The 16,470-nt window shown below is 43.3% G+C and overlaps 1 protein-coding gene across 1 annotated transcript; it reads right to left on the bottom strand.

Annotated features, from left to right (window-relative positions):
- Positions 1 to 1,064: 1,064 nt before the first annotated feature.
- Positions 1,065 to 10,388, bottom strand: wnt11 (wingless-type MMTV integration site family, member 11). Its single transcript, XM_026373445.1, has 6 exons — positions 10,145 to 10,388; positions 8,400 to 8,600; positions 6,401 to 6,639; positions 4,755 to 5,032; positions 4,358 to 4,650; positions 1,065 to 2,070 (listed from the first exon to the last, which is right to left on the bottom strand). The coding sequence occupies exons 2-6, from the start codon at positions 8,480 to 8,482 to the stop codon at positions 1,896 to 1,898; spliced, it is 1,068 nt and encodes a 355-aa protein (XP_026229230.1). The 5' UTR covers positions 8,483 to 8,600; positions 10,145 to 10,388; the 3' UTR covers positions 1,065 to 1,895.
- Positions 10,389 to 16,470: the final 6,082 nt, after the last annotated feature.

Genomic DNA, 16,470 nt, shown 5'->3' with positions numbered 1-16,470 from the left:
AGGTAAGGCTTCACGTTTCTGTAGCCATCACCTCAGTGTCAGACAGCAGTAGGTGGACTCATACGGACACCCTATTCTCTCCAACTGCCAGGCTGAGGAATGCCAGTGGCCAAAGAGCCCTTGAGGCTGTCGACAGATAGACCTGCGTGCAGACAGAGCAGACCCCCACTCACCTGCAGAAAGCAGAGTCTCCCCGCCACCAGACTAAAATACTAGCACACTGTGTCCATCCTCACTGCTTTTTTCTAATTTTGGCTTTCGATCCGTAGTCACATTTTTTCCTCATTACACAAAATGGACGTGCCTAATCAACTCTTAAGCAATGTTTGTATCCAAAAGTGAAATTGGATGAAAAGAAGGGGCTGTGAAACACATCCAGCTTGATGTAAGGGCGATGTGGTGATAACATTCCCCTTTCGGCGTTGCTTTTCCAAAGTATGTGAGGTTGTTTTGGACATTTCTGTGTGCATCCACGGGCCTGGGTCAAGAAGTGTTACAACTCCAGTGACTGTGCAGCTTGTGTATCATGTGAGCCCACAGCATGGGCCCTACATCTTCTGCATCTATTTCTGTCAGTGTAAAATCATGAGAACCACTTTAGCCAACACGAGGCTGGTCAGAGGGTAATATCCTGGCTATACATTCAGTGTCAGTCTTTTTTACATTTGATGTTTGTCCACTGGAGGCCCGGCTCTCAGACAGATGGATGTGTGAGAGTGTTAAAGCCGTGATAGGAGTGACAAAAAATCCTTTGTAATGGGCTTTTGTGAGGAGGTGGAAAGTCCAAACAAACACTTTCCAAGGGTTTGGGCTATTCAGATAGCAATCCCAGTGGACTACCGGGTTAAACCTGCCAACTCATTACTGACTGGACTGAGCTGATTTAAAATAACAGTGGATTTTCTAACTTTCTTTTTTTAGTGAATCACATTAAATGATGCTTAGTTTGAAAATTATTTGACTTGGAGCTTATGGATTTGTCTTTGCCAGAATTTGGTAAAATGAGCCATACAGTGCAGATAAAGGAAAAACATGCAATATTCATGTCAGGATCATTTAATTATTTTATAAATACTTCTTTCTTTATTTCAGTATACAAAATAACAGTATGTACATCCACACAAGAGTGGTTTACAAAATCCATGAGTTCAGTTCCTATGTTAAGAAAAATAGAACATATTTTGAACTGCCTGCATGTGAGACATAGAGGAGATAATGCACCATTTCACAAAGTCCTTTATACTCTTCTCCCAATCCACAGGCATACAGGCGTGTCATGATCCGCACAGGACATACATGGTCAGAGTCCAAAATGTCAACCACAAAATCTTCCATGACAGGAAAGTACTTGAAGTTCCCTTTGTGCTCCTTTTTCCTCTAGTGTCCATTTTTGAGGAGGAAAATAGTTTTGAAAGTACCTTTGAAAAAAAAAGTACCACGTGGATCCATTAGAACTCTGTCATTCCCACTGGCAGAAAGCCAAACACAAGTCTCCAACATCCAATATTATTTCTTTTTAATAGAGATATAATAAAATAGACTTTCAATATCCCTGTTGGGGGAATTTATTATCATTAACAAGAAAAAGGAAACACCCAGGAGGACGGCGGCCTTCACGTGAAACGACTGGCGCTGTCACCACACTCTCCACATCCAGGTTTGTGAAAGGGAATAAGCTGAGAAGCCCGACTGGCAGTTTTTTAGATTGGATACAAAAATGATACTGACACAAGAGGAGACCGCCTCTTGCTGTGTTGCGATACACATGCTAAAGCTTAACAGAGAAGTAAGCCTTCTTGGTATTGTAGTGCTTTGGTTAATCTGTAGCCTCGGGTGGCTTAGTACGAGCAGAGGGGACTGCTGCTGGTGGAGCACTGCCGGCGGGCGGAGCAGGCTCATTTGCAGACGTATCTTTCCACAATCTTCTCACACTTCTTGCAGGTGACGTAGCAGCACCAGTGGTACTTGCAGTGGCAGCGCTCCACCACCTTCTCCGTGTACGGGTTGTAGCCACGGCCGCAGCACATCAGGTCACAGCTGTCACTGCCGGAAGAGGTTTTGTTGCACTGCCTGAAATTAGCATAGATAAAAAAATTTAAAAAAAAGTTTGTGTTACAAGTGTATGTTTTCCTTCAACAACACAGAGACAAGGAGGCTATTTTTGGGCTGAACGCACAGATAGGGCTAACATATTTCCGGTTTAGTTTCCTGCCCAGGACAATTAGGTTTACAGCTTCATTCTAAAACATTTTGCACAATCCCGCAGCCTGTGAGGATCCAACAATAGCCCTTTAAAAGTGCTTGACCGGCTGGTGTGCTTTAACCTTTTGTGCAACTTTTTCTTTTTCCTTTTCATTTTCTTTTTGTTTCGTTGTCTTTGGGGCTGTGGATACTTAGCAGCCTCTCATTTCAGGGGGCCCGAGGCATCTTAAATAAGCAGAGAATAGCCCCGCCGTAAATCACGCTGAACAGACAGGGCTGCCCTCCCTCTCTTTAGCTTGCCCTCTCCACATAATTGCATTGTTTTATGATGGCAGAGTGTTAATGACCAGTATGGCGAGAGAGACAGTGAGCTAATGACTGCTACGGGAGTGAAGGGGGTGGAGGGACGAATCATTGAGAGTGCGAGACAGGTTTATTATATCAGTGGGAGCTGGGAAAGACAGAAACCCCCGCACAGTTATGCTTTGTCAGGACTAAGGTCTTGTTATATCGCTGCTGTGCTGCAGGACCAGCAAGGGGACCGTACACTGCATTGTGTAGTTCACATCTGCTGGTTTAAGAAGAGACATGATGTAATTTAAGACTAAAGCAGAGGCTTCAGTAACAGGCCTCTTGCTCTTGTCTGTAGCTTTTTTTTGCAGCGATTGTGCTACTGTACTTCCTCTGTCCCAGATTCTCAAAAAAAAAAAAGAATTTAGAAAAAGCTTTTACTTCTCTTAGATCTGGTAAATGACTCAGAGCTGACATTGTAGACAGGAGCAAGGACAGAACAAGTGATAAAACTGATGAAACCTCTCCTCGCTCGGCCTGCTGCGAGCGAGAAATCAGCAGAGAGAAGTTTGTGGCAAAGCAGATGGTGCTGTGGCCATAGGTTGAGTAGTGTGATGCATGGGCTGGTCTAAGCACATATGGGAATAATCGATAGCCATGCACGTAGCCGAACCAATAGAGTGCATGTCATGTAACCGCATTGGCCCCAATTTAGTTCCAGCAAACATCAGCACGACATGTTCGCGTAGAGACGACGTGATCTGGCCGAAGTGCTAATGCTGTTGTGTTATCGTGCAGTGGGAGATGCACTGAGAACACCGAGTGTCCTTGATATAAAGCATGTCTAGTGGTTATCTGCTGAGAGGCCCGAGTGCTGAGCGACACATGATAAAGTCAGTCATATGAGGCATGACATTCATACAACAACAACAGTGTGTCATTAAGTGGACCTCGGTGGCTTACACGGGCATGACTGTAGGCTGGTGATGTTAAAGCATGTTAACGTATATGTGGGTGCAGAAAACTGCATGCAACACAGTGTGTCAGGTCAAGAGATGTTACAGATGATCAACAGGTCAATGCTGAGAAGTTTTTATATTAACAGAGAAAAGTCTTCTCTGAAATGTATAATAAAGCTGAGATATGACCTTTATTCTTGTGGAAAATGTGGAATTTCACTAAGCTTACGAAGATAGTTCTGTATATTTGTGCCATATTTCTCTGTTTGTTCCACAGAGTGCAGCATGAGTCAGACCCCCAGACAAACGGGCTCCATGCTGCCCGTTAGTCCTCGCAGAGCACAAGCCAGTGCCACCAAACACGGTCCCAACTAAAACACAGGAGCTGGATAGTGGAAGTATGTATACTTTTATCTCTGTGGGACCATTAACTATTTCGCCATTTGTGTGGCTCTCTCCAATTGATATCAGCTCGGGTGCACTCTGTTCTAAGAATAATTGCATTAGTCATTGTTTCAGATAACAGGACTCCAGTCACAGCGGCCTTTTCACCCACACTTGCTCAGACAAGCCACAGACAGAGCACTCTCGGTGGCCACTGCTTGTTATCAGCGAGCCTGCAAACAAAACGGTGCCACCAAACAGGACAGCACTTCACTAGAGTCAACATTCTGGATGAGCAGGCATTCAGGATGGGTCATTTCCTGTTTGTCAGCTGCAGGTTTCGGAATCGTGAGTTTGGTGGCATGACTCACATGAGTTTGGTGGCATGACTCACATGAGTCATGCCACCAAACTCACGGTAGCACGACTCACATCGTGAGTCACGACCAAACTCACGATAGCATGGAAAAAAAAAATAGAACTATCTTTACCGCCACTCAAATGTGACGTAACAGTCTCACCTGTCCTGTGTGCCAACGGAGCCCTGTTTTTCATTCTTAGTACAGAAATCTGGGGAGCTCTGCATGTAGAGCAGCTCATTCTCCCTCACTGGTCTGATGTCAATGTCTTTAGGTACCAGCTGCTTGCGTGTCCCCATGGGCCGGTAAACCACTTTGGTGGCCGACAGGTATTTGTTCTTCAGTTCCATTGCGATCTCCTTCAGGTCTTGCAGGCCTTTCCAGCAGGTCCTTATGGAGCAGGAGCCGGATACACCGTGACATTTACATTTCATTACCACTGCCTCTTTCAATACCTAGACATGAGGATAGAGGACATAGAGATGAAATAGAGCTCCTACTGCATTAGAAACAACACATTTGCACGATTCCTCAGCCAAGATCTGTCCGTGTTGCTGACCTGTCTCCCGACTTCACTGTTGTGTAGGTGCATAAGTTTGTTGGCATGGGATCCGGAGCGCTTCATTTTCATGTGAGCATCAGAGAACTTAGAGCCCATCAATAAACCATAGTGGAGGTTGTCGGCGCATCCACCCCATCGATAGCCAGGCTCTAGGACCTCCCCAGGGATTGGACCACATGAGCATAGCCGCAAATCTCCAGAAGTACATGCCCGAGCGATGGTGTGGCTGAGGGTCGCTGCTGACAGGGCGTAGACAAATGCAGCCTCCCTCGTTCCTGCAAAAACAGATAAATTTTACAGGTAAATGAAAAAAGTTACATTCCAGATTTTTAGGGTTTTATGCTAAAAAAACTCGAAATGTATGAACAAAACAATATTTAAAATAATGATTAATGCTAACACGACAAATTCTAGTTACTACCTGTTATTGTTGCACTGATGAGATTATTATTATTTGGTTTTGTCTACTAAATATTAAATAAAAGCAGCTACTCTTCACAATTGTAATGTTGGAAGTAGCAGATGTTTGAGTCTTTGCTTGAAAAATAGTAAATCTTTGATTTTATTTTTGTCAAATCCTGATCAATTCAATATGCTACCGGTCAAAAATGAGCTCTCATCATTTCTGCTGACGAGTTAGTGTGTAGTTGGCAGCTTCAATTCATTTTGGATACAGTGCATCACAATAATAAATTTATTACAGTGAATAAAAAAACGAATCAAAACATCCACAGAAAGTTCTCCAATCACTCCTGCTGGAATATCAAGATTTCTGTTCTTGATCCATCCATTGTATTTTCCCAAATCCCTGTTCAGCTGTCTGATGAAAAAAAAAAGACAATCCATCACTGACCCTACTGTAATGCAGAGTGAGCAATGATGTTATTGGTGGTGATGTGCTTACACAGAAAGCACACATGTTAAAGGCCAGAGTGCAACTGAAAGTAGGGGAAGAAATCACGTATGACCGTGGGCTGGTTAGATCAAAGCGATCCCTGCGCTCAGAGATGAGCCATTTCCTGTTCAGTGCACACTGTTCATTTGGTAAATGGCAGCCATGTCTTTTCTGGGGCATGCTGCACAGCCCCCTCTCCCACCCTTCCTGCCACAATCTAGCAACTGTCTTTGACTTATTCAATGTCCTTTTTGCAACAGAAACAGCTAAGTCAGGCAGTAATGCCAACAGACATGCCGTCAGACAACGAGTGCAGGTTTCAGGCTTAACAAGCCGATTACGAAATCATCAGACATGTGGAGGGGTATTCTCAAATAACAGCTTCAGTACAAGTTGTTTGGAAAGGCTTCTGGGAAATAAATGATGGAATAACTTGATGAGTCATCTTCAAATCTGAAATACATTTTATAAAGGAAATAATAATTCTATCATCGTTATGTTATCAAGACACAGATAAACGAATTGCACAGACATCAAATGCTGTACTCAAGGACAGAAGGATCATTTCACCAGTTACTGTAAACTAAGCTGCAATACATGCAGCAGTTAATGACTCTGGTTTTTGGAAATTCGCTGAATGTCAAGCATGACCATAAACACTAGACTCTTGTGGGTAAAAAGTTTGGAATAGTTCTTTGGAAACACCAGTGTCCTCTCTGTCATTGCAATCCCTTCATTATGACCGTACCTCTGTCGAGGTCGGGCCGATACTTCTGGACATCAACGGGGATGTCAATGGAGGAGCAGTTCCAACGCATATCAGCAAAGGTTTTCTGACATGTCTTCTTGACTTCGCGGGCAGCTTGGATAATAGTTTGCATGAGCTCCACGTTGGTGCGACACAGCTGAGCTTGGGAGGAGACCAGGCCGGGCAGCAGCTTACAGTGTTGGGTCTGGTTGACGTGTACAGATGTGTGTGATAGTGCTCTGCAGTGGAGGGAAAATAGAAAACGAAAACAGGAGAGACAGGTCAGCATGGTCACTGTAAAATACATAACTTCTTAACTAGAGTGGTGATGGCAGCAATGCTGCCGATTGCTTAATCAAATGTGTTTAGTTTCCCGGGTTGTGAAATGACCATGTTTACGCGCTGTGAGGTACAGTTACAGTGGTGTGTTAGCCATTTCAAGCCTGTGAACCAACACTTGAAAAATCTAAATAGATAATGCTTCAGGCAGAGGAATATTTTGGCTTACATTACAGAAAAGAACCATCTTATCGCAGCGAAAATCCCAAAGGAAAGTCAGCTGCAGATTCATAAAATATAAGTGACATGTTCTTGGCGCGGAACTTTCTTTTGTTAAAGCGCAGAAAAGGCCTTTGGCTTAACTTAAGCCAAAAAATATAAAAACTCCACTAAATTGTGATCCACGGTCAGATGAAGAAGAACTGCACAGATCCCTCACCCTGTGCATTTTCCACCACAGGAAGCATGGTCCTCCGTGGCCTCACTTTGACATGAATCATCTGCTTACAGTCTATTAAAGGGTGCACTCGTTTGATTCCGACTATTGAAACTTATTGAGGATTAACTTAATAGAGAAACCACAAGCGGAGCAGGTAAACTCTGATCTCTGCTTTCTGTGTCGTGCACTCCTCTGAGAGTTCGTGAGAACCAGGCAGAGCCGCCTCACCTTGGCCTGTTTTGCATTAGGGGCCGAGGGGCCACCACTCCGTGCCCGGTGATAAGCTGCGACTCGGCTGGGCTCGTGGTAACCCGGCACTCACAGGTGTTTACGGCCGCATCTGTTTTGCATTGAGGCGCTTTCATTATCCAAACTTTAGGACATTTTGCTTCGATTTAGCGCATGCCATCCCTGCTCTCACGGGCACATCTGCTTAAGTTCTACAACCTCTCGTTCTGATAAGAAGCAATGGATGTTTCTGCTGGAGAAACTGCAGAGAGTTGTGTTTTAACAGTGATCAGACGTAAGGCACACGCGTAAATACTTGACACAGAGCAGCACAACAGAACAACCCTCGAAGGGTTTATAAGAATACCAAACAAAACCATGCAAAACATCCAAGTGAAACATAACAAATTTCAAAAAATAGCATCCTGGGAATTTTGCGTACTTTCCAAAATTATTGAGAAAATTATTGTTTACTTTTACAGAGCCATAACAACCGTGTGGTGCTGAGTACGAGCAATCAACAATTGTGTCAACAGCATTGACAGCGTCCGCCTGAAGTCACTATTTTTTACACTGCTTTGAGGCCAGACCAGACTACACACTGTCAGCAGTGACAGCTCTGCTTCTCCCTGCTTCTCCCTGCTTCTCCCTGCTTCTCCCTGCTTCTCTCTGCTCCACCGCGACGCCCCAACATCATATTTTTACTCTTCATGTTATTATTTTCCAGCAGGGGGTAAATTCGACCTGAGATCTTGGAACTGAACTACACGCTCTGCCTCATGTTTCGGAGACTGCATTGAAGTTAATAAAACAAAAAGGCTTCCACTCATAACCCCCAAAAATCCCAGCTAATCTGTTGTCCCCTTCATCATCAACCCCCCCCCCCCTTTTGTTTCAAGAGCCACTTGAGGAATGCTGGGTGAGGGCAAATCTTAAGGCTGCCACGGCCTTTCAGCTCCACGGAAACATGCAACAGCGCCGTGTGTCCACGATGTTGTCTCCTGTGACACAGAATGTAGAGAATAAGACGGCGGCACGCCTGAGAACACTTACAGCCATTTGATGCCAGAGCAGACCTGAGACAGCAGCAGAGCTGTGAGCACACCAAGAGGCAGGACACGAGAGCTGCTCCTCATGGCTGGACAGTGGTTGCAGTTCACACAGAGGGGGGGAAAAAAAAATCCAAAGGACTGTTGTGCTTCTGGGTTCAGACTCAAAAGGCAGTGCTCATGGCACAAGCTCCTCTTCCAAAGCCTGTAACAAAGAAGAGTCAGTGAGTTACGACACAGCGGGCACTTTCTAACTCGTTTCAGTTTTACAACCTGTGTGTGTGTGTGTGTGTGTGTGAGGGATTTTTCACCTCACAACATGTAAAATCAAATGTAATGAGAGACAAATCTGATAGAGGAACATACATCTGTCGTCTACTCTTAGACATTTAGCTCACATTAAATAATGAATGACTACACCACAGACAGTTCTCATGTTTTGCTAGAAACTAGATATTTCACCAACACTATTGGACGACTGACCCTGTAACGCAGCAGCTTTCTGGAACCACATTTCATATTCCATGTGAATACACACATTTTGAGACGGACACAAGTCGTGCATGAATTCACATACAGGGAGTTGAGCTGTGTCTGTGCCGCATGATGGCAAAGTTTAGGAAACTTTATATTGTTTTGTATTCTCATAAGATGATTATTTATTATATCATGATAATATATAAATATATATGCAACTGTTTTTCCTGTATTTTTATTTAGAATCACACCAGTGGATAGTGAACTGTAATACTTTAGGTTCTAGTCAGTCTGGGACCTCCAGATTAGTAGGGTGTATTTCTGTCCAGCTGTTTGCTTTATTTGCACATTTACTGTATTTTAGTCTTTAGTCTTTCCAGTATTTCTCCTCCACTCCATTTGGAAAGTGTCAATAATTTTCAGGACACCAGCACAGATCAGCAGTAATCTGCAGCAGATGATCTGATAGCTCGTTTATTTGGAGAGAGCTCAACCTGCAGGGAGCTGATAATGGGCCTTTTTTTTTTTTTTTTTTTAAATCTCTCTGGTTTTTTAAGCACAGTCCAGCTCCTCGTCTCTGATTGGCCGAGGCGCGCTCGAAACTGCGTGAAATCGCGGATATTAATTATTTAAATGAGCTCAGTGAAACTCGCCGGACCACTGCTGTGCGTCCCGGTCCACATACTACACGGCTGAAGTGTGATTTATTAGGAATATTAGGAATTAGGATTAGGAATAAGGCTTTGTCTGAAGCCAAAGTGGTCTGACCAGAGAGGCAGCTCCAGTTTCCTCCTAAAAATACGGCTCATTCTCTCTTTCCCCCTCTCTCACACACACACACCATCCGACCAGGTTGGTTTAAGATTTGCTGAGCCAGTAGATGTACCGATGAGACTTTCTACCATATTTTCTTAATCAATAATAATCTTGGTTTCAGTTAATGTGTCAAGTCACTTAAAAGTCACTTCCAATCCAATTAAAGCCATGTGAAGCAAATAAAACTCCAGTTACGTTTTCTTTCAATTGAAATTTGAACACGCTTTTTAAAATCTATGGGAATAAAAACTGAAATAAAGATAATTAACTGGGATTTTTAAAATCGCACACTAAGGTCAGACAGTTTACAGCTCTACAGTTTTCCAGCACATCATCCTCCACAGACAAACTTTGTATCCATAATAATTAGGTTTTAACGCAGTATTTCATGTGCGTAAATCCGTGCGCAAAAACAGCAGCCTACCTACTAAAACATCCAAACTAGTTCAGCCTCACCTTGTCCGCGGCGCTCAGTCTCTTCTGTTGAATAAAAACACACCAGAAACCAAAAAGTCAAATCTCAGCGGCTCGAAATATCCTGGACAGAGTCGGTATCAGCCTGATGCGCGAGTAAAATCCAGCACGGAAAGGTAGAGTAGTTCCGGACAGGTACGCATGATGTGGATCGATGTCGGACAGAGAGAGAGTGTGTGTGAGTGTGTGAGTGTGTGGACGCAGAGAGAGGTCTGAGCAGAGGAGAGTGTGTGAGCCCGAGTGGGGGCAGATCGCCTCCTAAGTACCCCTGCCCTGCTTTGATCTCACTGCTGATGTCAGACCAGCATTAGCATAAGAAAGCGCGCTGCGCCGAGGCCAGGCCAGAGCCACTCGGAAATAGTGTAATGCGGTGTTTGCAGGACTGATATCCTCCTGAAAGTGCTCTGGAACAGCCCCATAATATCCCCACTGGGAGCTCAAGTGAGTTATTGTGTGTCTCTGATGATGAATAGTGGACACGGACACTTTCTACTAATGACATTTTTATAGTTTCTCTGGTGTCATTATCATAATTCCATAACATTACTTGAAAGATTCCTGAAGCTCTCAGAGGACACCTCCTAGTGACCTTATCCAGTTTAATGGTGACATCATTTCATGTCACTGGTGCACAGAGCTATAAAACAGGCTGTCAGCCAGTGCCCCAAACAATAAATAAGAGACACCTTTGGAATATTTGTTAAGGTGAAAATCAAAATGCAGCTCAGACTTGGAAATGATTCCATGGTGTGTACACAGTGTGGTGGCTGCACAGATAAAATGCAACGGGTGTGTATTAGAAGTCTTTTTGTATTTTATTCTGAATATTGCTATTTTATTATTATTATATAGCAATATTAATATTGTGCTTGTACAACGACTCCAAATATCAGTAAGTATGAAATAATCAAATCCACAACAATACTGAAATCAAAATCTATTTTTTTGTTTGTCTCTGTGCGCCCAGACCAACACGAAGCTAAAACCAAAGCCCAGTATCTTTGAGTAAACTGCTTTCATAAAAGTAATAATAAAAAAACATTCTAGGATTAACGTTACTGTAAATGATAGGACTCACAGGCTGCCTGTCAGTCTGCAGTGAAATATAACGTGTGTGTGTTTTAATACAGTTTGGAATAGGAAACCCCCGGTTTGAGAGCTAAATGGTGCTCTGAATTCACCATGACACAAACCTCATTTTATTTATGAGCATGGATAACATATAATAGTTACAGTATATGCACTGTAATACAATGTGACTTGTGGTATTCCAGGTACACACTCGCACACACATACACAAGTGATATCCAACATGCTGTGTGTTCTTTTATTTAAAAAAAAAATCAAATAAAACTTCCCTAAAGCTACACAGAGTTTCCCTGCGCCGGCCGATTTCTTTAAATATTAACCACACTGTAAGTGATACGCTGCAGAGCCAGCTGTGGGAAAGTAATGTATAGTTTCCCTGAGAATCTGCTGCACCTCCAGCGCTTAGACGAAAGCAAAAGTCCAGACCTTGACCTTGCCACCGGTGTAGCTAACACGGCTGGCCTCGTGTGCTGCGGGCTGCTCCGCTGGGAACAGCAGATCAGGTGTTGTCATGCAGTCTCCGGAGCAGACACGTTTACAGACCACAACAAACTCTCATCCTCTGGGAACATACCCAGATCCTGTGTCTAAATGTGTTTGCCAAACAGCGTCCACTGCACTGGTTTCTATACAGTCTGATCTCCCCATATGTACGTATTTTATTTACAGTGCGGCTGTGATCCTGGTTCCAGAGCGACTCAATGTGTTTTACATTGCAGTCAACTGCGAATGGGCACAGGCCGAGGTGTGTGTGGGAGTTGTGGAGCTTTCAGCAGGACCGGGCTCGTCTACAGACAAGCGTTTTACACACAGGCTCTCCATTCCTGAGCTTGGATCAACACGCAACCCCTTGATCTCCACATCTCACCTTCCATGCAGCACTGAGGAGGGGGTCAGAGGGATGGCAGAGGGGCGGTTAGGAGAGCCACCGGAGTTCATGATAATGAAATAAGTCATGTCACACAACAGCGGAATAAGGGTTGAGTTATGATAGATAATCCACATGGAGGATCACAAGCAGCTTCACGGAGCTAATGTTACAGTTACATTGTGTTTTTGAAACTGTCAGAATCAGCGTCTGACATGGTACAAAAACCAGTGTGTCTAAGAAATGATGTACTATCATATGTATAGTAAAAAAAAAATCCCTAGTTTCCAAAACCTTCATTTTATTAGTATATTTATTATCATGTATTTCATTTTTATATCTGTAAATTAGATAAATCCATTTAGATGATTTAAAACCACAGTGAAATAAGAAGAAGCCATAATGTAAATGCATGCAGGTTTTACAAGAAACTACATATCACTGTTTTTATGTTGGAAAAATATTATCACAGTTTCAACCTTTAAGAAAAACATGCAGTTTCTAAATTGAACTAATGAAGCAGCTCTGGCTGAAAACAGTGTCGGTGTTTGGGAGGAAGGAGTTGTCGGGCTCACGGTGCTCGGCTATTGTTCTTGAAATCTCAAGAGGACAGAGGCAATATCATGAGTCTACAGGCTCACCGGGGTGGGGGGGCAAGTAAGGACACTCAACTTTCACCCATGAGGATTACAGAATGAATGGGTGCAGAGTTACTATTATAGCCCTGAATGATACTCCCATATCCCATCAGGACGCTTCTAAAAGGAAACTGGGCTCAGACGTTAGAAACGTGCAAATTCATCTGCAGCTAAGTTCTCAAAATCAAATCTTTAATGTTCATTTTTAGTTTTAATCTCCTTGCTGTCATTGGTGGATTCACCTTGATTCCACAGTCAGGGAAAAAACAAATCACTTAAGCTCACGGTAATGTTTTTACTTTTAAATCAACTGGTTATTTTTAATAATATGAGATAATCAAATGATAAATTAATAAGGGACAAACTCTCTGATGAGGTATGTCCATCTCTGCCTGTTTTCTTTTATAGGCCGAACCCCTTTAACCATAGATAATTTTCCAATCAAATTTCAAACCAGGAGCTTGATTAACAGCATATCACAGACGCAATAAAGCAACAACTTAAAAAGGAATTTTCAAATGGAAACAATCAGTGAACCCTGTGTGGAACGGTTAGTGTTCATTTAGCCTCTTCATCTCCCAGCAAGCACTGAGCGCTGCGGGGGCTCTGCTGCCAGCTGATTATTGACAAATAATAAGAACATGATGTTCATCACAAACAGCATCCCCCAAGGGTAAGACACGCCAAGACTGGACCTGCAGAGGGCCCGTGGCGGCTTCAGGTCAGCCATGTGAAAATCCCTTCATCCCCTGGCGTCCCCTCCTCACAGCGGGGATCACCGCACAGACAACAAGCTCGGTCCACTCTCTGTGACTGGACCCACGTCTTCTGTATGCCATTTGTTTCTAACCTCTGTCTCTGTTGTGCTTTGAGGACAGAGCTCTTTCATGTGACAGATGGGGGGGCACTTTTGAACACGTCATGTGGTCCTCCTGTAGAGGAGACCATGAGCTTATGTGTTCACGAAGCCTGTGGCAGTGACGCCACCCAGGCGTTTAGCAGATCTGGAGGATCATTCCCCCAGAAATGAAACGAGCACGGCCTTTGCTGTTGTGAGCTGAGGGCGTTAAAGATAACGGATAGAGCAGTCAAGAGAGGAGCGGATCCCAGTTACACAGCTAATTAAGACCATTACAGAGCTGCCAGATCATCACTGCTACATAAATCTGATTAGAAAATCCTATTTAGCAGTTTAATACAGACTGCAGTTAAAGAAGATGGAAGTTTGAAGCTCAAGACATTAGCTGAGGTCACCAGGTGACACAACTAGGCATTGTTTTTATTTTTGGACTTCACATTCAGTGATTATAGTTTCAGTGTCTACACTCCACATTTCTCCCATTATTTATCATCTCATCGTGTCGCATCACTATAAACTAATGTTTGAATTCTCTTATTGTGTGGAACGTCCCTTTACTGTCATTTCAATAAAAGGCGTCTCTCTGCCCGCTCCTCCTGGTGAACACAAGGCGGACGAGCGACAGAGGAACCACGGGGACAGGCACCAGAGTGACTGCAGGCCTCTAAACACTACAATAGATAAACTGCACAGATACATCTGGTTCTTATGAATTGAGCCCTTTAGAATGTGGTTGGCGGAGGCGTGAGAGCACCAGAACATCCTTCGAAACGATTAAAGCTTACTATTTTTAAGGATTACAAAAGCATTTCGAATTCCAAGCGGCCTCTGCCCTCTGCTTTGTGAAAGTGTTCCAGGACCAATAAATAGCTGCTTCCGCACGCATCCAAAAAGAAACTTGACAAGAATATTGTCAGACAATTAAATAAAGTTTGTTAGTGATTATAGCAGTAATGGAATCGTTACTCATGTTGGGATGAATGTTTTTAACACCTCAGCGCTCGTTAAACGCGCTCACTGAAGACGGTTCTTCACATTCCACTCCATTTTAAATTCTCTGGTTTTATGAAGGCAAGTAAAAATGATTTGAGCTCTCACAACAGTACAGTCAACAAGTTGACATCTAAATAATTCAAACCAAAAGTTGTGCTCGTAGTGAAAAGAGGATCTGAGTTTTGGGCCTGTGCTGCCAATTTTCCCTGAAAGGGAACCTTGAAATAAAATCCACTTAAACCCGCTGTCTTGCCTCCAGAGTGTAGTTAAATCCAGCCCGTGCATGGACATGATTACAGAGTGCCACAGGTCTTACATCAGTGCAGAACCTCGACTTCCAGCAGGAAACCTGGTGCACGGATCAATTATGGCAATGCCCCGCTTTGCTTAAAGATGGAGGACGTGATCTTACTGCTCAAACACAGCAGCTGCACCTGAGACTGAAACTCAAAGTCCACTTCCACATCCACAGCGCAAATAAACAAATAAAACAGCTTGTAGGTGTGTTGCTCTTGGCAAGAAGCGTAGACGTGGGGCTGCGAGATGACGCTGGTGTGCTCCCCTGCTGCATATGGCTACAGTGTGGCCTACATGTGAACAGCGCTGCGGCCAGAGCGGAGGCAGATCCGTTTGCTCAGCAGCCGAGCGGCGGACACGGAGATGCTCCTTTCACACCGAGCTGAGCACTGACAATCAGTGCTTTGTCGTTTGGAGGCATCTGTTGTTACAGCTCACAGAAAGAAAACACAGCTCTTTAAAAAGAGCACTCTGTGGGGTTATCACTGTTCAAGACAGGAAGGCATGTCAACAAACACTAACTGCATGATATGGTGGACCCTTCAACAGCAGCATGCTGACTTTGTTTGTGGGTATTTGAGGACAAAATACTTTTAACCAAAAATAATTTAGTTCTTGTATAAACTCGGATTGGGTTTTTCAACTCACTGGCATAAATAAGCTGGATATTAAATGTGCCAGTAAAGCTTCAGCTAGTTACAAGCGTTTCTTTTCGGCTATTTGCTGTTCTACTGACGAAAAGTGGAATCAACTAGATGTATTATTCTAATTCCTTGCACCGCATTACACACCACACTGGAATTCATAGCAAATAATTGACAAGAACAACAGCGGCAGACATCAACGGCAGCCACCATAGAATGCACTTGTTCTTAAAAGTTACACATTAACTAAACCACAATGGCAACAACAGAGCCTTAATGCAACGAGTTGTATCACGGGCAAATCCTAGTCGAAGCCATCTCGCATAGTGAGCATACACTTTAAATAAAGACAAAAAGAGAATGTAAAATAAATATTTACTACATATGTAGGTTGTATGACGTTAATAACCCACCCTGTAAACTCACATCCTAGTCAATCAGTATTGTGTCAAATGAGGTTTTTCTATTCAATACATTTGAACTGCCTACTTTCAGTCAGCAATCATTAACACTGGCAGCCTGTTTTGCAAAGTTATATCACAGCTACTGGATACTAGACAATACAGTAAGATACAATAAGAAGTCACAAATTATATTTAACTCAGTTTCCATATACTAATAACATAAATGAAGATAGGAAAAGGGTTTAGAGAAGTAGTAGCTAACCCTCTCCTGTCAGCTGGAGCCAATCAATGCTAGTGTAAATACAACGTCTGCAGGTAACATGACGAGGCAACATCTAGATATTACTTGGAGTACTCTAAAAGGTACTAGTTGCTACCAGGTTGTCATCTTAAGATGCATTACGGCCTCACTGCGCCATCTTGTGTTAACTTTCAGACATTACCACATAACAACCAACAGCATACTCTACCAGCTTGTTTAAAAAGAACAAGAAGAGGGAAACCCCAAAGGCCAGA

The sequence above is a fragment of the Anabas testudineus genome, chromosome 14 (assembly GCF_900324465.2).
Source record: "Anabas testudineus chromosome 14, fAnaTes1.2, whole genome shotgun sequence".
NCBI classification, from domain to species: Eukaryota; Metazoa; Chordata; class Actinopteri; order Anabantiformes; family Anabantidae; genus Anabas; species Anabas testudineus.
This window is presented reverse-complemented; position numbering and strand designations above follow the sequence as displayed.